Source organism: Nerophis lumbriciformis, linkage group LG21 (genome assembly GCF_033978685.3).
Source record: "Nerophis lumbriciformis linkage group LG21, RoL_Nlum_v2.1, whole genome shotgun sequence".
Lineage (NCBI taxonomy): Eukaryota > Metazoa > Chordata > Actinopteri > Syngnathiformes > Syngnathidae > Nerophis > Nerophis lumbriciformis.
The window spans coordinates 39,788,721-39,812,711 of record NC_084568.2 but is presented as its reverse complement, the minus strand read 5'-3'; the positions used below and the strand labels follow the sequence as shown (position 1 = coordinate 39,812,711).

General features: G+C 39.8%; 1 protein-coding gene across 1 annotated transcript; it reads right to left on the bottom strand.

Moving 5' to 3' along the window:
- Nucleotides 1-780: 780 nt before the first annotated feature.
- On the bottom strand, nt 781-16,975 carry rpl14 (ribosomal protein L14). The gene is made up of 6 exons (XM_061982386.2): nt 16,867-16,975; nt 12,346-12,447; nt 11,316-11,410; nt 11,142-11,241; nt 1,210-1,263; nt 781-1,051 (listed from the first exon to the last, which is right to left on the bottom strand). The coding sequence occupies exons 1-6, from the start codon at nt 16,867-16,869 to the stop codon at nt 818-820; spliced, it is 588 nt and encodes a 195-aa protein (XP_061838370.2). The 5' UTR covers nt 16,870-16,975; the 3' UTR covers nt 781-817.
- Nucleotides 16,976-23,991: the final 7,016 nt, after the last annotated feature.

The window sequence follows — 23,991 nt, the reverse complement described above, 5'->3', positions numbered from 1 at the left end:
TGTGCAGGTAAACAAAGCAACGTGACTTGGGCAGGTAAACAAAGCAACATGACTTGTGCAGGTAAACAAAGCAACATGACTTGGGCAGGTAAACAAAGCAACGTGACTTGTGCAGGTAAACAAAGCAACATGACTTGTGCAGGTAAACAAAGCAACATGCATAATGGGCCATGGCCCCTAGCGGCAATAAGAGGAAGTACATGGATCTGCTGACGCGTAATAATGTCTCAGCACCCCACCCCCCCATCTTTTTTTTTTTACAAGTGAAACATCCATCCATCCATTATGATGACATATTCATGATGGTGGATTAAAATGTATGTTTAGGATGTCCAGCAAAAGGAATGCACATCATCATCCTGCAGTATTTCCATAGCCAAGTCCTATTTTGGCTTGCAATACATTGCTATTTTTAGAAATGAAACGAGTAGCATTGGCAGAAGATGACTTTCATGAGGTGTTATTTGACTATTCAGTCACACAAAAATACATATTGTACATTTATGTCAATCGCCTTCATTGAGGGCCACATCACAGTTATGGACGCTTTTTAAAAATATGAATGAGCGGTAGAAAAATGGATGGATGGAATGTGGGTAATAACCTGTAAGTAATCATGATTACAATTGTAGATTATTTGACAGCACTAATATAAATGTATGTAGAATATATTCAGCATATTGTAAGTTGCATAAGAAATGAAGTATTTGACACATGTAAAATGAGGAGGTTGTATTCCAAGACTGCAAGTTGATAAAGAAAGATTCACAGACAAAAAGGTGGATAAGCAAAGTGAATGTTTATTTTGAAAAAGGTTTCACTCCTTTGCCTCCACTTTCTCTGGCTCTGCTTTCTTTGCGCCTGCTTTCTTTAGGCCTTTCTTTAAGCCTGCTTTCCTTGGGCCCGCTTTCTTTGCACGCACTTTCTTTGCGGCCGCTTTTTTTGCGGCCGCTTTGTCTGTGCCCCCTTTCTTTGCAGCGTCCGCTTTCCTTGCCGCCTTCTTTGCTGCGTTCTGCAGCCTTTTCACCTCAACCTTGATGATCCTGTTCCTCTGCAGAAGCAAAGTGTATCATTACAAACAGCTAGTTAAGGAGTTACACTTGTCGTCAACAGCTAGTTTATCAGCTATGTTAACACACAGCAGAACACTAGTGAACTGCTTCTTCATGCAAAGTGTGTTTTAGCCTGAATTACAAGGACAAGACTTACAATCCTCCTGGCCTGCATCACCCTGTAGCGGTCAAAGTCAGACATTTTGGCCCTCTGCAAAGAAGTTCAAAGTATGCATTAAACCTGGGATGGAATTCTTCTACAACACTTTGTTCAGTTGAGATATAAAAAAAAAAAAAAAAGGTACAACTGCCTGTAAAAATATTAGTTGCACCTTTTTCTGTGGTGGCACATTCAGAATGGAGAAAAAAGCAACAATAAGCAAGGAAAGCTGCTTGTCATGTCTACTCCAAGTTGGACACAGTCTTACACCTACCACAGTAATCTTTGCTATCTTATATATAAAGACTTGTGTTAAATATTACATGATGTACTTACACTAGTACTGAGCTTAAAATGGACAACTGGTTAGAGTGGACACTTGCTAAAACCCAGGCTTCAAACGAGGGCTGGGCGATATATTGAATATACTGGATATATCACGGGTTTCTCTGTGCGATATAGAAAATGACTACCGTATTTTCCGCACAATAAGGCGCACCTAAAAACCACAAATTTTCTCAAAAGCTGACAGTGCGCCTTATAACCCGGTGCGCTTTATATATGGATTAATATTAAGATTCATTTTCATAAAGTTTCGGTCTCGCAACTACGGTAAACAGCCGCCATCTTTTTTCCCCGTAGAAGAGGAAGTGCTTCTTCTTCTACGCAAGCAACCGCCAAGGTAAGCACCCGCCCCCATAGAACAGGAAGCGCTTCTTCTTCTACTGTAAGCAACCACCCGCCCGCGTAGAAGAAGAAGCGCGCGGATATTACGTTTCATTTCCTTTGTGTGTTTACATCTGTAAAGACCACAAAATGGCTCCTACTAAGCGACAGGTTTCCGGTTCATGAAAAGACGCAATCTCTCCATCCGCACACGGACTACCATTTCACAGCAACTGCCTAAAGACTTTCAAGAAAAGCTGGCTACTTTCCGTGCATATTGTAAAAACAAGATAGCTGAAAAAAAGATCCGGCCAGAGAACATTATCAACATGGACGAGGTTCCACTGACTTTTGATATTCCTGTGAACCGCACTGTGGATACAACGGGAGCACGTACGGTGAATATTCGCACCACAGGGAATGAGAAGTCATCCTTCACTGTGGTTCTAGCTTGCCATGCTAATGGCCAGAAACTTCCACCCATGGTGATATTCAAAAGGAAGACCTTGCCAAAAGAGACCTTTCCAGCCGGCGTCATCATAAAAGCTAACTCGAAGGGATGGATGGATGAAGAAAAGATGAGCGAGTGGTTAAGGTAAGTTTACGCGAAGAGGCCGGGTGGCTTTTTTCACGCAGCTCCGTCCATGTTGATATACGACTCCATGCGCGCCCACATCACGCTGGTTTTTAATATATTATTAAAGTTTGACTGACCTATCTGACTGTTTTTTTGACATTCCTTTAGCGCAGTTAGATGCGGCTTATAACACGGGGCGGCTTATAGGTGGACAAAGTTTTGAAATATGCCGTTCATTGAAGGCGCGGCTTATAACCCAGGGCGGCTTATGGTGCGGAAAATACGGTAGTTGCACCTTTTTCTGTGGTGGCACATTCAGAATGGAGAAAGAAGCAACAATAAGCAAGGAAAGCTGCTTGTCAGGTCTACTCCAAGTTGGACACAGTCTTACACCTACCACAGTAATCTTTGCTATCTTATATATAAAGACTTGTGTTAAATATTACATGATGTACTTACACTAGTACTGAGCTTGTAATGGACAACTGGTTAGAGTGGACACTTGCTAAAACCCAGGCTTCAAACTAGGGCTGGGCGATATATTGAATATACTGGATATATCACGGGTTTGTCTCTATGCGATATAGAAAATGACTATATGGTGATATTGGAGTATACCTTCTCACACAGTTGCTTTTAGGCTCTTATCACTCTTGTCTCCTTCTCACAGACAGCAAGGGCACCTTCTTACATACGTCACGTCACACACGTATATGCCCTCGCAGAGCAGAGAGGTAGCAGCATGGGTAAAGTTAGCTGTGGTGCGAGTGGTAATACGGGCGAAAGAAGGTGCCAATCTGGTAACAAATGACGGAAGAATTAATTCCCAAGAAAAACAGCAGGGGGTCCATCGTCTGGCGGTGGTTTGGCTTCAAGCGGGAAGATGTCGAACAGACAACCGTAATATGTCGAGTGTGGGGCAAAAGTGTTGCTACAAAAAGTAGCATTACTGCTAATATGTAGCATCATTTGAAAAGTCACCTGCTAGAGAATAAGGAGTGCTTGAATCTCCGCATGTCAACATCTCCGTTCAGTGCCACACCAACAAAATGCCCAAGCAACCATTTCCACATCAACACCGTATGAAACAAATAGTGAACAGAACGAGATATCGTCCACAGTATCCTACCACATAGCGATTCTATTCTATTTATTTGACAGTTATTGAAATATCTTGTGTGACATCATGCACAAAAGTGCACTTTATTTGTTTTAAACTATTGTAGTGGTGTTCTGTACAAAAAGTGCACTTTAATTTAGTGTTGTTTTGATATGTCACCTTAGTGACATCATGCACAAAAGTGCACTAATAGCTTGTTTTAAAATGTCTCTGACAATCTTGCACTTTCTGTTTGGAAATGACATGAATGTTTGTGCCACTGCTTAATAACTGTCTAATACACTTTTAGTTGTGGTTTCCCTCTCTGCATGAAAGTTTAAAATAAGCATATGAAGAAGAATGTTTTAATGTAGACACATAGAATCATCATACTGCTGTCATTATATGCATCAAGTGTTCATTCAAGACTAAGGCAAAATATCCACATACCGTATTTTCCGCACTATTAGCCGCACCTAAAAACCACAAATTTACTCAAAAGCTGACAGTGCGGCTTATAACCCGGTGCGCTTTATATATGGATTAATATTAAGATTCATTTTCATAAAGTTTAGGTCTCGCAACTACGGTAAACAGCCGCCATCTTTTTTCCCCGTAGAAGAGGAAGCGCTGCTTCTTCTACGGCAAGCAACCGCCAAGGTAAGCACCCGCCCCCATAGAAGAGGAAGCGCTTCTTCTTCTACTGTAAGCAACCACCCGCCCCGTAGAAGAAGAAGAAGCGCGCGGATATTACGTTTCATTTCCTTTGTGTGTTTACATCTGTAAAGACCACAAAATGGCTCCTACTAAGCGACAGGTTTCCGGGTCATGAAAAGACGCAATCTCTCCATCCGCACACGGACTACTATTTCACAGCAACTGCCTAAAGACTTTCAAGAAAAGCTGGCTACTTCCCGTGCATATTGTAAAAACAAGATAGCTGAAAAAAAGATCCGGCCAGAGAACATTATCAACATGGACGAGGTTCCACTGACTTTTGATATTCCTGTGAACCGCACTGTGGATACAACGGGAGCACGTACGGTGAATATTCGCACCACAGGGAATGAGAAGTCATCCTTCACTGTGGTTCTAGCTTGCCATGCTAATGGCCAGAAACTTCCACCCATGGTGATATTCAAAAGGAAGACCTTGCCAAAAGAGACCTTTCCAGCCGGCGTCATCATAAAAGCTAACTCGAAGGGATGGATGGATGAAGAAAAGATGGGCGAGTGGTTAAGGGAAGTTTACGCGAAGAGGCCGGGTGGCTTTTTTCACGCAGCTCCGTCCATGTTGATATACGACTCCATGCGCGCCCACATCACGCTGGTTTTTAATATATTATTAAAGTTTGACTGACCTATCTGACTGTTTTTTTGACATTCCCTTTAGCGCAGTTAGATGCGGCTTATAACACGGGGCGGCTTATAGGTGGACAAAGTTTTGAAATATGCCGTTCATTGAAGGCGCGGCTTATAACCCAGGGCAGCTTATGGTGCGGAAAATACGGTATATGCTGTATTGTGCCATGGACTAAAAATCCACATATTAAAAAAAGGCCATATCGCCCAGCCCTACTTCAAACTGACTTTTGTCATAACATCTTTCTAAAATTCATTTGACAAGGGAAGCATGAAGAGCTTTCATTTTGTGTAGTGGCAGACACCTTATAACACACACAGGCCATTACAAACAATGTTTCCTGGGACATATGGCACACAAATAAAATACCCTTTTAATCACAAAAAATTTGATTTACGATTGTATCGCTCTATTTTTTAAAGAAACCATCAAATACAAATGACAGTGATAATTCAAAACAAGTTTTTATTTTATTGGATTCAAAACTTGTAGTTGGAAATGACACTGCATCTTATTCTTAGCAATATTCTAATTTGTATTATGTTGTTCTTTTTAGACCAGATATTAATTGTACTTTTTATGGAATCATTTTCAAAGAATTAAAATAAGAGCTTCCCTTGCAAAGCAATACTTCTGCTTGAATAAGTTAAGTGAAGTGAAGTGAAGTGAAGTGAATTATATTTATATAGCGCTTTTCTCTAGTGACTCAAAGCGCTTTACATAGTGAAAACCCAATATCTAAGTTACCGGTACATTTAAACCAGTGTGGGTGGCACTGGGAGCAGGTGGGTAAAGTGTCTTGCCCAAGGACACAACGGCAGTGACTTGGATGGCGGACGCGGGGATCGAACCTGCAACCCTCAGGTTGATGGCACGGACACTCTACCAACCGAGCTATACCGCCCTATATATTATATAGAATAATTCTGTTAACAAAAATGCAGCATTGCACATTTTGCATGCAAATAAAAACTTCTGTCTTGAATGACATACTTGTGAAAATAAACATGCAGTATTATATGTTGTATGCAAATAGAGGACTGTTATAGTTTCATTGTTGGTGTGCTTTAGTGATGCATGGTGCTTCTTTCTCATCATCTCCATACAAACCTGCTGGAAATGATTCCACCACACAAAGGTGATTTGTACTTGACTTCTTGTTTGCCTGCTCAACAATTGTATTTGCCACCGTCCACTGGAGGCTTCGCTTTCACATGCTGGAACAAGTTAGTTGTGCTGATGCCTTTTTCAAACAAACTGTGCACCGTGCAGTCATTTGTTCCACGCCTGGTGCCGCAAAACCAAATACAACACTTTTTTTTTCTTTGGAACAAATGTCTTGCTCTCATTAGCGTTAGCCATGTTTGGCTATGTGAGCCGCTAAGGAAGTAAGGGAGCGGGCGAGGGCTACGGAAGCTCCTGAGGGGCAGAAAGTATGCCAGAGCAAGTGGAGAAAAAAAGTGATTTTTGAATCGTCTGCAACAAAAAAGTAGAATATATGGATAAAATCGATATATGGCTCAGACATAGTGTGCACTAGAGATGCGCGGATAGGCAATTATTTCATCCGCAACCGCATCAGAAAGTCGTCAACCATCCGCAATTCACCCGATCTAACATTTGATCAGAACCGCATCCGCCCGCACCCGCCTGTTGTTATATATCTAATATAGACGATGCAAGGCATTAGTGAGGTTATAAAGCTTTTGCCTGTTAAAGAAAGGAGACTGATCCAATGCAGCACAGACATTCGCGTGCCACGCTGTCACGACCCAGACGCACACCAGTGCGCAATCATATGGGAGCCGCGCTGAGCGCACCTCCAAGCGCGTCTCGCTGCCGGCGACGGCCGGGTATATGGGCCCGACGCTCCAGCGCCATCCATTTTCAGGGCTAGTTGATTCGGCAGGTGGGTTGTTACACACTCCTTAGCGGGTTCCGACTTCCATGGCCACCGTCCTAGCTGCTGTCTATCAACCAGGGTGAGCCCCACCCCTTTCGTGAGCGCACTGCGCGCGGAGTGACCCCTGTTACGCGCCCCCGGCAACAGGGGTGGCGGGCAGGTAAGCTGCGCGGGCGGAGCGCGCAGAGTGACCCCTGTTACGAGCCCCCGGCCACAGGGGTGGCGGGCAGGTAAGCAGCTTACCTGCTGCGCGTGACGCCGGCCGCGGCGAAGGCGGACGAGGCGGGGTGTCGGTGCGGTGGGCGCGGTGGTGACCCTGGACGTGCGTCGGGCCCTTCTCACGGATCGCCTCAGCTACGGCTCCCGGTGGGGCCCTCTCGGGGGAAGGGGCCTCGGTCCCGGACCCCGGCGAGGCGTCCCTTCTCCGCTCCGTAAAAGTGTCCATCTCTTTTTTTTCTTCTTCTGTTGTGGCATATGCAGCAGGTGCCTGCTCGTTTTTCGTATGTGGGTAACAACATTTAACTATGTATATATATTTCCCAATTGGTTTAACTGCCACCCGCCTGAATCTATTTAAAATCAAATAGTTTTTTATTTCAACCACCCGACCCGACCCGCGGATAAAATCTAATTTTTTAAAATTTCATCTGCCCGATCCGCGGATAATCCGCGGACTCCGCGGTTGTGCCCGCAAACCGCGCATCTCTAGTGTGCACTAATTATAGCGATACCAATAACTTATTGGTATCAATGATTTATTCCATATAGATCTAGGTGTAGTTTGTGCAGACCTCAAGAAAAGCTGTATCGTTAACAAGGACTAGTGGTCCAGCGCCATCATTCCCACAACACAGCAATAGGCTGGATTTGAGGTAGCTTCTTTAACGGCCAGCGTTTCCGTGGACTTTCAAACATCGCCGTAGCCATGCTGCTTTTTCAGGTGGCTCATCAGGTTTGATGTGTTGAAGCTCGATGTTTTTTTTCCTTCCTTGTGGAATGTTTGCAAAACATTTGGGGCAAATAGCAGCTGCCAAAACATTTTTCTCTTCAACACACACGACTATGTTTGTTTACAGTGAGCTAAATTTATTCAGCCTGAGACAGGAGAAAAGGAGCACTTGATTTGCTTACCTAACCCACCGTAGCGGCGCATATATCCATTATCAGAAGATTACTGGTACAATTCCTCTTATGTCATACACTCAGGTTTTTATGGGGACAGACTTTTTTGCAAACTCCACTGGTGTGGCAGGACATTTTTCAAACACCAGTGTGGGAAATGTGTTTAGAAAGACGTGTCAATCTGAGCTAGGGCTCATCACATTTCAGTTTTGACTATGGTTTTTCACAATCATGAATATATAATCATTATATTAATAGGCCACACAACGTGCATGCAAATTTCAGAGCTTGGGATGGTGAAAGGGATGAGTGAGCACAAAAGGTTTGGGATCTCACCATGGTTGCTCTTTTTTATTTGACACAGCACTAGTATGCCTAAACAATAATCACTAAACTCAACAATAAAACTAAGGCCGTATATTTTCCGCGTGTACGTAACCGCGGAAGTAGTCACATAATCGGCCTGCAAAATATCACAGAGACGGACATAAATGTGAGTGAAATGCTGTCATTGTGAGAAGAATCAATTGTTTGGGAACTCATTTATCTCCGACACAGCGACTAAACTAGCAAGAACAATCCAAACTCCTCTCATCTGCTTGTGAAGGATATAACAATGAACAAACAGGAAAGCAGTCACACCTCGAAAGATGTTTTCTTTTAAAGAACTGCCTCAAATTGCCTCTTTACTTCTCAAGCTGAGACAGCAACACAGCACTCTTACCCCCTTCACAATAATAGTGCGGCACGCTACAGAATAAAGTTGTCAAAAAAGTACCTTACACAAGCATAATGTACTTAAAACACTTGATACATTTACACAATTAAGCTTTGACATAAAATACTGGTCAATATTGTCCAAAGATGTATTGTGCCAATAAATGTGAGGATTTTTGCATTTATTAAACACGTTGTTAAATGTTATTTGACAAAGAGAGCACACACTCTATTGTGGCAAAATAAGTGAGGGGATAAACAACGGGACTAAAAAACATTTATTGTTTATTATAATGCTATTATTTCAATTTATTATTACTATTTTATTTGTTGTGGTTTATTCGTCACAAATGTATACAGGTTTTTTTTAACTACCGTATTTTTCGGATTGTAAGGTGCACTTAAAATCCCTTAATTTTCTCAAAAACCCAGAGTACACCTTTTAACGTGTTGCGCCTAATATACGGAATAACTGGTTGTGCTTACCGATTGCAAAGCAATTTTATTTGGCACGTGGTGTAATGATAAGTGGGACCAGTAGATGGCAGTCACACATAAGAGATATTGTCAGCACATTACGGCTACTGTAGTCAGACCTTCTGTGCTTCATTCAACATATGGGGATTATTATGGTTTGGTATGAAAACCCCAAAATGGCACCTATTAGCAGACATTATCTGGCGTTTTGTTTAGCAATATTATGCAAAACCTTTTTTTTTAACCTTCTGATGTGTACTTGAGAACTGCTTAAGTCCTGAAAATTTGCGAGCGTCCACCGCAATTGTCATCTGTGACGACGCCGCAGTTGATAAGCTGCTTCTTTTTCTCTATCTTCTTGTTATGGGACATTCATCCTCCACTGTTGTCATTTCTAATGTAAAGTAGTGTAAAGTTCTTACTTATATCTGTCCGTAAACTCACCACGAAAGCACTAAAACATACCGGTGTAGTGAGTTTGCATTATTCACCCAAGGAACTTTAGTTATTAGAGTTATAGTTGGATGGTTTTACACGGGACACATTTCGGGCGTTGTTGTTGCACTAGTGAGCCACGGATGAGGAGATTCCGCCTTGTTATTGATTGAAGTAAAAGTCTGAATGTCATTAAAACAGTTAGCTCCATGTTTTGACACTTCTTCCACTCCCGTCCTTGGACGCTACAACAAAGATGACGGGGAGAAGACGCTGTTGAAGGTGATAATTAAGACCGCCCACAAAACGGCGACTGTCAGAAAGCGACTTGAAGATGATGCGTAAAACATCATCTATGCAACATTTTCACCTAAGAACCACCATTACCGTATTTTCCGCACTATAAGGCGCACCTAAAAACCACAAATTTTCTCAAAAGCTGACAGTGCGCCTTATAATCCGGTGCGCCTTATATATGGGTTAATATTAATATTAATTTTCATAAAGTTTCGGTCTCGCAACTACGGTAAACAGCCGCCATCTTTTTTCCCGCGCGCGGTGCATGCTGGGATATGTGACGTTTCATTTCCATTTGTGTGTTTATGTAAAGACCCCAAAATGGCTCCTATTAAGTGTGTTGTCTGTCTAATTATAAATAATGCAGACGAGGCGTGTTAACAGAGTTCTCAACGTTTACTCACAGCGTGCTCATAACCACATTCTAACTCCCAGCATACAACGCTTCTCAGGGCTACCGCGCATGCTCGTCACTATCGTTGCATGCTGGGTAGTGTAGTTGTTATATTTGCTAGCTCATAACATCACATTAAGAGACACGCTTACGCGCTTAATTCAATACTCGCCGTCATTCCGGGTGGATTGACAAAAGACCTCCAGCCGCTAGATATTGGTGTCAACAGGGCATTCGAAGCTAGACTGCTAACTGCGTGGGAACAATGGATGACAGAAGGCGAACACACCTTCACTAAGACGAGGAGGCAGCGCCAGACGACGCCAACATCTGCCAGTGGATCGTAAATTTGCCCAACTTTTCACTTCGGACACCGAAGACGAAGGATTTACGAATGAATGGTAACTTCAGAAAGTGAGCGCTATGTTTATTTTGTGTGTTGTGACATTAACGTTCGAGCAACATTATGTTGCTATTGCTCTGCACTATTTTGAATTTGACTATGTTTGTGATTGCACATTTGCGTACATTTTGGGAGTGAACAGAGTTGTTAGAACGCTGGTTTTTAATATATTATTAAAGTTTGACTGACCTATCTGACTGTTTTTTTGACATTCCCTTTAGCGCAGCGTAGGCGCGGCTTATAGTCCGGGGCGGCTTATTGGTGGACAAAGTTATGAAATATGCCATTCATTGAAGGTGCGGCTAATAATCCGGTGCGCCTTATAGTGCGGAAAATACGGTATGTTAACGTGACTACCATATTAACAAAATAGTTGTAATTATTATTTTTGACATAATCGTCCAGCCCTAATCTGACCAATTGAATATTTGTATCATTTTTCACGACTAACAATCTAGAAGAAAGATCCATGTTCACCTTCTCTCGTGCCTCGATCTTCTTGAACCAATTGCTCTGTTCCCACTTCTCGTTGACTTGGGCCTTCTCCCAGGCTCTCCTCACGAACTTCTGGCGGGCACTGTGGATAAAAAAGTCGTGTTAGGAAAGGCCAAACATTGGTGCTAAAATGAAGAAAGGAGTGATGCTCCGCACCTGTGAGGAACTTTGATGACATAGTCTGTGAGCTGCATGACCTTAAAGGGCAAAGCTTGCCTCTTCACACCTGTGCAGGGACCGTCCACAAGAGCCTGCAAATGCGCCAAACATACATTCAACAACAAAAAGAGCCCCATTGAAATGTCACAATTTTTGTCGCCAGCCCCTTAAAGGGGAACTGCAACTTTTGATGGAATTTTGCCTATCATTCACAATCCTAATGTGAGATAAGCACACATTTTAAAATGCATTCTGACCTGTTAAAATAGACAAAGGAAAGTAAACAGTATAAACGTACTAACAATAAATATTAGCTAAAAATATATATGTAAAATAGCAACAATTACATTCATAACATGTAATATTTATGTATTTTGCCAATTTTAAGCATACAGTGGCGCATTAATGTAATAGATATCCTTCAACAACATATCTTATCAAGGCAGACTTCATGAGAGACAAGAAACAAGACAATCACATACTGTACAATGTCTGCTCTCACTAAGATGCAGACAGATAGGATGGTCATATTGCTGATAAGATGAAGAATTAATCATTATATTTGAGAAATGTTAAAATAAAAAGCTAGCACTCTAAACTAGCATCTTGTGTCTTTCACGCCATCTCTGGGTATAAGTTGGCTGTCACAGATGACCAACTTCTTAAGTTTATGTCCATAACCTTTTACTACCGAGGTAAGAGGCATGATTTGCAATCTACAATTAACTTACACCAGCTAACATGCAATCACAATATGTCAACACTACAGCTGCACAAGCTAGTTAGCGCTCTGTGATCACACTGTGGCTAAAAATGTTTGCCTGCATAAACGCTTATTATCACAATACTTTGTTAATATTCAGGTCACAAAATGTAAATGGAATATTGTTGGATGCATTTTTAGAATGATTTTAAAGGCAAAATAGACTACCAGAATGAGCAGATTATTACAAACTTAAAAGCAAAAAAAGTATGGCTAATGATAGGCAAAATTCCATAAAAGTACAGTTCTCCCTTAGGCACTCACCCTATTTTGGTCAATAACGTCAACAATGGCCACCAGCTTGCCGGAATAAGGTCCAAAAGAGATGTAGACCACACGGCCAATCTCAACAAAGCGCTTGAACACCTGAAAGTTGAAGATTATAAAGTAAATACACAGTACCGGTAAGTAGTGTTAAGACACATTTCAGGAATATCTTTAATATAAATGATCAAAGCATATAAAACACAGGATAACATTTCTAAGATAGTGCTTTTAAAACAATTTAACAGAATCACTGTGAAAAGTTAATTAAAATCACATGCCTATGATGCAAGTTTTATGCATTTGTGGATTGTAGCACATAAAATGTACTATAAATGTCTCATTAATGGTCTGTACCGTATTTTCCGCACTATAAGGCGCACCTAAAAACCAAAAATTTTCTCAAAAGCTAACAGTGCGCCTTATAACCCGGTGCGCTTTATTACGATTCATTTTCATAAAGTTTAGGTCTCGCAACTACGGTAAACAGCCGCCATCTTTTTTCCCCGTAGAAGAAGCGCGCGGTGCATGCTGGGATATGTGACGTTTCATTTCCATTTGTGTGTTTATGTAAAGACCCCAAATGGCTCCTATTAAGTGTGTTGTCTGTCTAATTATAAATAATGCAGACGAGGCGTGTTAACTGAGTTCTCAACGTTTTCTCACAGCGTGCTCATAACCACATTCGAACTCCCAGCATACAACATCGCTTCTCAGGGCTACTGCGCATGCTCGTAACTATCGTTGCATGCTGGGTAGTGTAGTTGTTATATTTGCTAGCTCATAACAGCACATTGAGAGACACGCTGACACGCTTAATTCAATACTCGCCGTCATTCCGGGTGGATTGACAAAAGACCTCCAGCCGCTAGATATTGGTGTCAACAGGGCATTCGAAGCTAGACTGCTAACTGCGTGGGAACTTCTCAGGGCTACCGCGCATGCTCGTAACTATCGTTGCATGCTGGGTAGTGTAGTTGTTATATTTGCTAGCTCATAACAGCACATTGAGACACGCTGACGCGCTTAATTCAATACTCGCCGTCATTCCGGGTGGATTGACAAAAGACCTCCAGCCGCTAGATATTGGTGTCAACAGGGCATTCGAAGCTAGACTGCTAACTGCGTGGGAACAATGGAAGACAGAAGGCGAACACACCTTCACTAAGACGAGGAGGCAGCGCCAGACGACGCCAACATCTGCCAGTGGATCGTAAATTTGCACAACTTTTCACTTCGGACACCGAAGACGAAGGATTTACGAATGAAGAATAACTTCAGAAAGTAAGCGCTATGTTTATTTTGTGTGTTGTGACATTAACGTTCGAGCAACATTATGTTGCTATTGCGCTGCACTATTTTGAATTTTACTATGTTTGTGATTGCACATTTGCGTACATTTTGGGAGTGAACAGAGTTGTTAGAACGCTGGTTTTTAATATATTATTAAAGTTTGACTGACCTATCCGACTGTTTTTTTGACATTCCCTTTAGCGCAGCGTAGGCGCGGCTTATAGTCCGGGGCGGCTTATTGGTGGACAAAATTATGAAATATGTAATTCATAGAAGGTGCGGCTAATAATCCGGTGCGCCTTATAGTGCGGAAAATACGGTAATGTCAACACCAGTGTCAGAGAAGGAATACCAAGTTCATAAATGGTAAGTACACGAGATATAGCTAGGGAGTGGTGTATTAAAAGGTGTGTAACTTTCGTGTATAAATGTTGTGTCACGTGATGCTGTTTTAATGTGTATTCATACTGTTTTAAGGCGTATAGGCGAGGGCGGACCTACGTCACTTCCGCCTGCCAATCCCCTAGCAACCGGTCGCCATATTGAATTCGTTGAAAACAAACCAGCTCACAGCGAACACAGCATTGACAGAAAAGGCATTTAACGAGGTTTCACGGCATTTTAAACTGTTCTAAATGGCGTATGATTATGTAAATAGTCTTTCCAGTGAGGCTAGGTTAAGATACGAGTTAAAATGTTCTGTAGTTGGATTAAACGACTGCCCTTACCGCCTTCCAGCAGATGCGTGGACTGATAATCCTACACAATGGCCGGACATGGAATTTGGAAATCTTTATGTCTACCTCACAAGCGCACCAGGTCGGTTGTTAGCTTCGGTTGTTATATAACGAATAAATCACATAAAAATTGTTAAATCACCCAAGGTATGTTGATAAATGATAATAAGGATGACACGGTGACTACCAGTATCTGTATATGTATTATATCTGTAGAGAGCTCATTCAAATTCAGTTCAGTATTATGATTTATTATTTGCTGAATTACTGGAAATAGCCTTTATACCGTATGTTATTGTTGTGCAACAACAACAACTTCAGCTGTCGAACGTTATTCAGTAAAAATTCAACGGGTTCAACATTAGCATGGACGGTATAGCCAAGTTGTGGTTAAGAAGGTGGATTTTTGTTCCTTATATTTTTACCAGAAACGAAGTGATCCGAACACACGACCCGGGATTTTGGGGGACTCCAGTGAGAACCGTCCTCGTTTTCCCGGTGTAAAGACCCGGGATTTTGGGGGACTCCAGTGAGAACCGTCCTCGTTTTCCCGGTGTAAAGCTGCGAGCCATTTGTCTCGTCTCTGTGGGCTTTTAGCACGCTTTGGCAGAACAAAATACGACCTTTGTTTTCCCTGTTTCCAGTTGTGGTTTGCACAACCAAAAACAACACAGTTTTTTTGGCATTTTGTTGCTATGGCTCGAAGAACCAGTATGTAGCTCAGTTGCCCGGATGTCGGCCCTGCCCTATTAATGCAGTTTTAAGGTGTATTAATGCTGTTTTAGGGTGTATTAACAGAGGTGGGTAGTAACGCGCTACATTTACTCCGTTACATCTACTTGAGTAACTTTTGGGATAAATTGTACTTCTAAGAGTAGTTTTAATGCAACATACTTTTACTTTTACTTAAGTATATTTATAGAGAAGGAACGCTACTTTTATCTACATTCAGCTCGCTACTCGCTACTAATTTTTATCGATCTGTTAATGCACGCTTTGTTTGTTTTGGTCTGTCAGACAGACCTTCAAAGTGCCTGCCTTACTGGTGACGTTTCACTTTGTTCCACCAATCAGATGCAGTCACTGGTGACGTTGGACCAATCAAACAGAGCCAGGTGGTCACATGACCTGACTTAAACAAGTTGAAAAACTTATTGGGGTGTTACCATTTAGTGGTCAATTGTACGGAATATGTACTGTACTGTGCAATCTACTAATAAAAGTTTCAATCAATCAATCAAAAGTGTGAAGGAAAAAAGATAATTTTTTATTTCAACCGTACGTCCCGTCAAAAGCCTAAAGACTGAATGCACATGAGGACGTTCCTGTCTTCACAATAAAAGTGCCGCTCCATCGCGCCTGCGCTTTCAAAACAAGAGTCTCCGAAAGCCAGCGCAAACAAGCTAGCAAGCTACGGAGTTTGACGCCAATATATTTCTTGTAAAGTGTATAAAAACGAATATGGAAGCTGGACAAATAGGATGCCAAAAAACTACCACTTTCATGTGGTATTAGACAGAAAGGAGGAACTTTTCTTCTCCTCCATTTGAAAACGTGGACGTTATCACGACTGTCTGATTACAATCAACGCAAGTCATCAGAATCAGGTAATACACCAACTTATATTCTAGTCTTCATTAAAGAAAGGAATCTATATGTTAAACATGCATGTATATTCATTAAAACACCTTTAACATGTAAACAAAAACAGCAAAATAAATTCTTATAAATTATATACTGTATATATCAATGTATATGTATGTATGTGTATATATATATATGATATGAGTGTGTATGTTACTCATCAGTTACTCAGTACTTGAGTAGTTTTTTCACAACATACTTTTTACTTTTACTCAAGTAAATATTTGGGTGACTACTCCTTACTTTTACTTGAGTAATAAATCTCTAAAGTAACAGTACTCTTACTTGAGTACAATTTCTGGCTACTCTACCCACCTCTGTGTATTAATGCTGCTTTAAGGTGTATTCATGCTGTTTTAAGGTGTATTAATGCTGTTTAATTGTGTGTTAATGCTGTTTAAATGTGTATTAATGCTGTGTCAACTTCAAACTTGTGCCACCAAGTTGGGCCAAAAGTCCCCGATTAGCAGACTAGCTATTAGCACTAGGCTAACTCCTTCTAACCGCGCGTAACGTGTGTCGGAGCTAAACAACATGGACTTATTCAACAAACTGAAGGTTGGCTAGAAGAAGTATGACAAGAAGGTAATGGTAGTTAGTTAGTTAGTTAGTTAAGGCCACTATTAGGGAGACACATTCCAGCAGCAAGGCCGTCCTGACCACGTTGCGGCCGACATTTTACCGTCGGGGAAAAACGTCGACAAAAGTAGAACGCTGGCTTTAAACTCTTTTGGCTAAACTGCACGCGTGTGTTTGGCCTTACATGTGGTGAACATTGTAGCCCATAAAGGACACATTAAGGAGAAATTGCGTGGTGTAAATGCTAAATCCGTAACGGCGAACCTACCATGATGGCAGCCGGGGAGCAGAAAGGACGAGCCGACTTCCGGCAGGAGCAGATACCACTTCCGCTTACCAAGTACGCATGCGCAATATGTGCTCGCTCCAACGTCAGATTTTCAGCCATATTTCAAATATACTTTATGTGCATATTGTCTCTTAAATATACCCACATTTGAGCATTTTTTATTTTCTATTCTTCTTTTGTCCGTTATTCCTCGTCTAAAGCTGATATGATCCAGTTTAAGAGGTTGTTCAAAATAATAGTGCTTACCAGAGGTGGGTAGAGTAGCCAGAAATTGTACTCAAGTAAGAGTACTGTTACTTTAGAGATTTATTACTCAAGTAAAAGTAAGGAGTAGTCACCCAAATATTTACTTGAGTAAAAGTAAAAAGTATGTTGTGAAAAAACTACTCAAGTACTGAGTAACTGATGAGTAACATACACACACACATCATATATATATATATATATATATATATATATATATATATATATATATATATATATATATATATATATCCCGTATTTTTCGGAGTATAAGTAGCACCGGAGTATAAGTTGCACCTGCCGAAAATGCATAATAAAGAAGGAAAAAAACATATATAAGTCGCACTGGAGTATAAGTCGCATTTTTGGGGGAAATGTATTTGATAAAGCCCAACACCAAGAATAGACATTTGAAAGGCAATTTAAAATAAATAAAGAATAGTGAACAACAGGCTGAATAAGTGTACGTTATATGAGGCATAAATAACCAACTGAGAATGTGCCTGGTATGTTAACGTAACATATTATGGTAAGAGTCTTTCAAATAACTATTAACATATAGAACATGCTATACGTTTACCAAACAATCTGTCACTCCTAATCACTAAATCCCATGAAATCTTATACGTCTAGTCTCTTACGTGAATGAGCTAAATAATATTATTTGATATTTTACGCTAATGTGTTAATAATTTCACACATAAGTCGCTCCTGAGTATAAGTCGCACCCCCGGCCAAACTATGAAAAAAACTGCAACTTATAGTCCGAAAAATACGGTACATTAGTTGATATATACAGTATATAATTTATATTTATTTATTTTACCGTTTTTGTTCACATGTTAAAGGTGTTTTAATGAATATACATGCATGTTTAACACATATAGATTCCTTTCTTTCATGAAGACAAGAATATAAGTTGGTGTATTACCTGATTCTGATGACTTGCATTGATTGTAATCAGACAGTAGTGATGATAACGTCAACATTTTCAAATGGAGGAGAAAAACAAGTTCCTCCTTTCTAATACCACATGAAAGTGGTTGGTTTTTAGCATCTTATTTGTCCAGCTTCCATATTCGTTTTTATACACTTTACAAGAAATACATTGGCGGCAAACTCCGTAGCTTGCTAGCTTGTTTGCGCTGGCTTTCGGAGACTCTTATTTTGAAAGCGCAGGCGCAATGGAGCGGCACTTTTATTGTGAAGACAGGAACTGTGCAGTCAGTCTTTAGGCTTTTGACGGGATGTACGGTTGAAATAAAAAAGGGTCTTTTTTCCTTCACAGTTTTGATTGATTGATTTGAACTTTTATCAGTAGATTGCACAGTACAGTACATATTCCGTACAATTGACCACTAAATGGTAACACCCGAATAAGTTTTTCAACTTGTTTAAGTCAGGTCATGTGACCCCTGGCTCTGTTTGATTGGTCCAACGTCACCAGTGACTGCATCTGATTGGTGGAACGGAGTGAACGTCACCAGTGACTGCATTTGGTGAAACGCAGGCACTATGAAGGTCTGTCTGACAGACCAAAACAAACAAAGCGTGCATTAACAGATCGATAAAAATGAGTAGCGAGTAGCGAGCTGAATGTAGATAAAAGTAGCGGAGTAAAAGTAGCGTTTCTTCTCTATAAATATACTCAAGTAAAAGTATGTTGCATTAAAACTACTCTTAGAAGTACAATTCATCCCAAAAGTTACTCAAGTAGATGTAACGGAGTAAATGTAGCGCGTTACTACTCACCTCTGGTAACGCGCTACATTTACTCCGTTACATCTACTTGAGTAACCTTTGGGATAAATTGTACTTCTAAGAGTAGTTTTAATGCAACATACTTTTACTTGAGTAATACATCTCTAAAGTAACAGTACTCTTACTTGAGTACAATTTCTGGCTACTCTACCTCTGGTGCTTACAGAGTACAAAGAAGAAGAATCATGAGAAATACTTTCAACCTTATTGAAAATAAGATATTCTTCATCTCAGTATGTAAATAATGACTGAATTAATTAATTAATTACATATTACAAAACTGTTGTATACTAATTCATAGATGTTATTTTATTATATAAAAAGGTCAGTAAATGATTCTATATATTTGTAAACGCTTTGAAGTGGGAAAGGGGTAGGATTAAATAAGATTTGCTTCTTCCTACTCCTTTTCGGGCATGATGTAAAATGAAATGATATGAAATTGTGTGATGTATTATGATGTAAGTGTGTTCTTGTTCGAGATAAACTAAAGAAAGAAAAGAAAGAAAGCGTATTCTGCTTCGTCAATGAAAGCACGAGCGGTGATGAGGTCACGTGTGTAACATATTTTATTTGTTCATTCGCCTGTTTATTGTGTCTTTTTTCCAACATTTGTGTGTTTGTTGCTCTGACTCTGACTGTTTTTCTGCACAGGTGGCTCACTAGATGGCAGCATCCCCATATCCACAATACATGCTTGGTAGTAAGTTCAAGATTTGACTATAGTCATATCAGCAGAGGTGGGTAGAGTAGCCAGAAATTGTACTCAAGTAAGAGTACTGTTACTTTAGAGATTTATTACTCAAGTAAAAGTAAGGAGTAGTCACCCAAATATTTACTTGAGTAAAAGTAAAAAGTATGTTGTGAAAAAACTACTCAAGTACTGAGTAACTGATGAGTAACATACACACACATATCATATATATATATATATATATACACACATACATACATATATACACACACACACACACACACACACACACATGTATATATATTGATATATACAGTATATAATTTATATTTATTTTTGCCGTTTTTGTTTACATGTTAAAGGTGTTTTAATGAATATACATGCATGTTTAACACATATAGATTCCTTTCTTTCATGAAGACAAGAATATAAGTTGGTGTATTACCTGATTCTGATGACTTGCATTGATTGTAATCAGACAGTAGTGCTGATAACGTCCACGTTTTCAAATGGAGGAGAAAAAAGTTCCTCCTTTCTGTCTAATACCACATGAAAGTGGTTGGTTTTTGGCATCTTATTTGTCCAGCTTCCATATTCGTTTTTATACACTTTACAAGAAATACATTGGCGGCAAACTCCGTAGCTTGCTAGCTTGTTTGCGCTGGCTTTCGGAGACTCTTATTTTGAAAGTGCAGGTGCGATGGAGCGGCACTTTTATTGTGAAGACAGGAACTGTGCAGTCAGTCTTTAGGCTTTTGACGGGATGTACGGTTGAAATAAAAAAGTATATTTTTTCCTTCACACTTTTGATTGATTGATTGAAACTTTTATTAGTAGATTGCACAGTACAGTACATATTTCGTACAATTGACCACTAAATGGTAACACCCGAATAAGTTTTTCAACTTGTTTAAGTCAGGTCATGTGACCACTGGCTCTGTTTGATTGGTCCAACGTCACCAGTGACTGCATCTGATTGGTGGAACGGAGTGAACGTCACCAGTGACTGTTTTTGTTGAAACGCAGGCACTATGAAGGTCTGTCTGACAGACCAAAACAAACAAAGCGTGCATTAACAGATCGATAAAAATTAGTAGCGAGTAGCGAGCTGAATGTAGATAAAAGTAGCGGAGTAAAAGTAGCGTTTCTTCTCTATGAATATACTCAAGTAAAAGTAAAAGTATGTTGCATTAAAACTACTCTTAGAAGTGCAATTTATCCAAAAAGTTACTCAAGTAGATGTAACGGAGTAAATGTAGCGCGCTACTACCCACCTCTGCATATCAGCCATCCATTTCCTACCGCTTGTCTTATTATTATTCCCAGCTTTTTTGACCTGTGACTTATCTTCAATAAAACTTCCACCCTACTTTCATCACACTAAACAGAAATCCATACTTGCCAACCTTGAGACCTCCGATTTCGGGAGGTGGGGGGTGGGGCGGGGGTGTGGTCGGGGGTGGGGCGGGGGGCGTGGTTGGGGCCGTGGTTAAGATATATATATATATATAAGAAATACTTGACTTTCAGTGAATTCTAGCTATATATATATATATATATATATATATATATATATATATATATATATATATATATATATAAATAAAATAAATACTTGAATTTCAGTGTTCATTTACAAACTACAACTCACAAACACTTTAGAGTTAGGCTCCACCATCAGAATGTGTACTTAAACTTATAAGGATCACATGGATATTATTCAGTGAGTTGATTCACCAAAACTAACCTGTTATACAGGAGGAAAAAGCACACAGGACGTTTCAATTGTTCACAGACTGGTCGCGCTCATCAGAATGACAAGACACTTCCGGTCTGCAGGCGATAGCATTCAATTGGGAAGAAACGCCCTACTGCCCCCTACTGACCAATGTGAATACTGATAAATGTGTAATGACAGCTCCAAAAAACGAATTCAAACCACAAAATAAAATAAATAAATCAACACAAAAATGTTGTCCTGTTTAAAAGTGTCACAACATTGCTGTTTACGGCAGACAAACTGCTTTACGGTAGACACTGTTGTTGCGTGTTGTCAACACGTCACTCAGGTCCGCCTGAATTTCGGGAGTTTTTCGGGAGAAAATTTGTCCCGGGAGGTTTTCGGGAGAGGCGCTGAATTTCGGGAGTCTCCCGGAAAATCCGGGAGGGTTGGCAAGTATGCAGAAATCATATTTAATAACAGTTTTGTTTTTGTGAACTTTAGGTTTACACAGTCTAGGGTTGGTTTCTGATATTGTGGTATTGTTTAGCAACATAGGAAAACCAGTCAAAGATCTCCTATATTACAGGGGCGCTCTGCTTTTTTTAAGGACATACCGTAAAAACCTTTGTCACAGATCCTGCTTTTGACAGGAGCGCTGTGCAGTTTTCAAGGACCATACTGCAAAAACACTAGTCAAAGATCCTCTCTATCAAGGGTGTGCTCTGCTGTTTGTAAAGACTGATTGCAAAAATACTAGTCAAAGTAGCACACTGTCTCTGGAAATGTACAGACTGCATGGTAAGGTTGTAAAGTCTACTGCTAGACCAAGGTAATGTACAGACAACTTCAAGCAATAGCGCTCTGCTATTTGAAGGACACGTTGTAAAAACATCGGTCAAAGATCATTTCTATGATGACATTCCTTCGCTCTTTTTAAGGACATATTGCAAAACCACTAGTCAAAGATCCTTTCCATGGTGGGAGTGTTCTATTGATTTTAAGGCCATATTTCAAAAACACTAGTCAAAGATCCTTTCTATAGCGGGTGTGTTCAGCTGTTTTCAATGACATATTGCAAAAACACTAGTCAAAGATCCTATTCATGACAAGAGTGCTATTCTATTTTTAAGGACATATTATAAAAACACTAGTCAAAGACCCTTTCTATAATAAGAGTTGTTTGCTGTTTTTAAGGACATATTGCAAAATCACTAGTCAAAGATCCTTTTTATAGTGCGAGTGTTCAATTGTTAAAAGCATTAAATGGATTCAATTCTTTAAGATGTCAATAAACTTCTCAATCAATCAGTGTTCAGCTGTTTTTAAAGACATATTGCAAAAACACTAGTCAAAGATCCTATCTATGACGAGAGTGCTATATTATTTTTAAGGACATATTTCAAAAACACTAGTCAAAGATCCTTTCCATGGTGGGAGTGTTCTATTGGTTTTAAGGCCATATTTCAAAAACACTAGTCAAAGATCCTTTCTATAGCGGGAGTGTTCAGCTGTTTTCAATGACATATTGCAAAAACACTAGTCAAAGATCCTTTCTATTGCGGGAGTGTTCAGCTGTTTTTAAAGACATATTGCAAAAACACTAGTCAAAGATCCTATCTATGACGAGAGTGCTATATTATTTTTAAGGACATATTTCAAAAACACTCGTCAAAGATCCTTTCTATAGTGGGAGTGTTCAGCTGTGTTCAGAGACATTACAAAAACACTAGTCAAAGATCCTATCTATGACGAGAGTGCTATATTATTTTTAAGGACATATTTCAAAAACACTAGTCAAAGATCCTTTCCATGGTGGGAGTGTTCTATTGGTTTTAAGGCCATATTTCAAAAACACTAGTCAAAGATCCTTTCTATAGTGGGAGTGTTCAGCTGTTTTCAATGACATATTGCAAAAACACTAGTCAAAGATCCTATTCATGACAAGAGTGCTATTCTATTTTTAAGGACATATTATAAAAACACTAGTCAAAGACCCTTTCTATAATAAGAGTTGTTTGCTGTTTTTAAGGACATATTGCAAAATCACGAGTCAAAGATCCTTTTTATAGTGCGAGTGTTCAATTGTTAAAAGCATTACATGGATTCAATTCTTTAAGATGTCAATAAACTTCTCAATCAATCAGTGTCCAGCTGTTTTTAAAGACATATTGCAAAAACACTAGTCAAAGATCCTATCTATGACGAGAGTGCTATATTATTTTTAAGGACATATTTCAAAAACACTAGTCAAAGATCCTTTCCATGGTGGGAGTGTTCTATTGGTTTTAAGGCCATATTTCAAAAACACTAGTCAAAGATCCTTTCTATTGCGGGAGTGTTCAGCTGTTTTTAAAGACATATTGCAAAAACACTAGTCAAAGATCCTATCTATGACGAGAGTGCTATATTATTTTTAAGGACATATTTCAAAAACACTAGTCAAAGATCCTTTCCATGGTGGGAGTGTTCTATTGGTTTTAAGGCCATATTTCAAAAACACTAGTCAAAGATCCTTTCTATAGCGGGAGTGTTCAGCTGTTTTCAATGACATATTGCAAAAACACTAGTCAAAGATCCTTTCTATTGCGGGAGTGTTCAGCTGTTTTTAAAGACATATTGCAAAAACACTAGTCAAAGATCCTATCTATGACGAGAGTGCTATATTATTTTTAAGGACATATTT

Excerpts from the sequence above, each read along its gene's own strand:
- rpl14 (XM_061982386.2), bottom strand. Across the intron at positions 11,411-12,345 it reads ACGTTATTGACCAAAATAGG|GCTCTTGTGGACGGTCCCTG; the intron begins GTGAGTGCCTAA and ends GCGCATTTGCAG. Across the intron at positions 1,052-1,209 it reads TGATGCAGGCCAGGAGGATT|AGGAACAGGATCATCAAGGT; the intron begins GTAAGTCTTGTC and ends TTGCTTCTGCAG.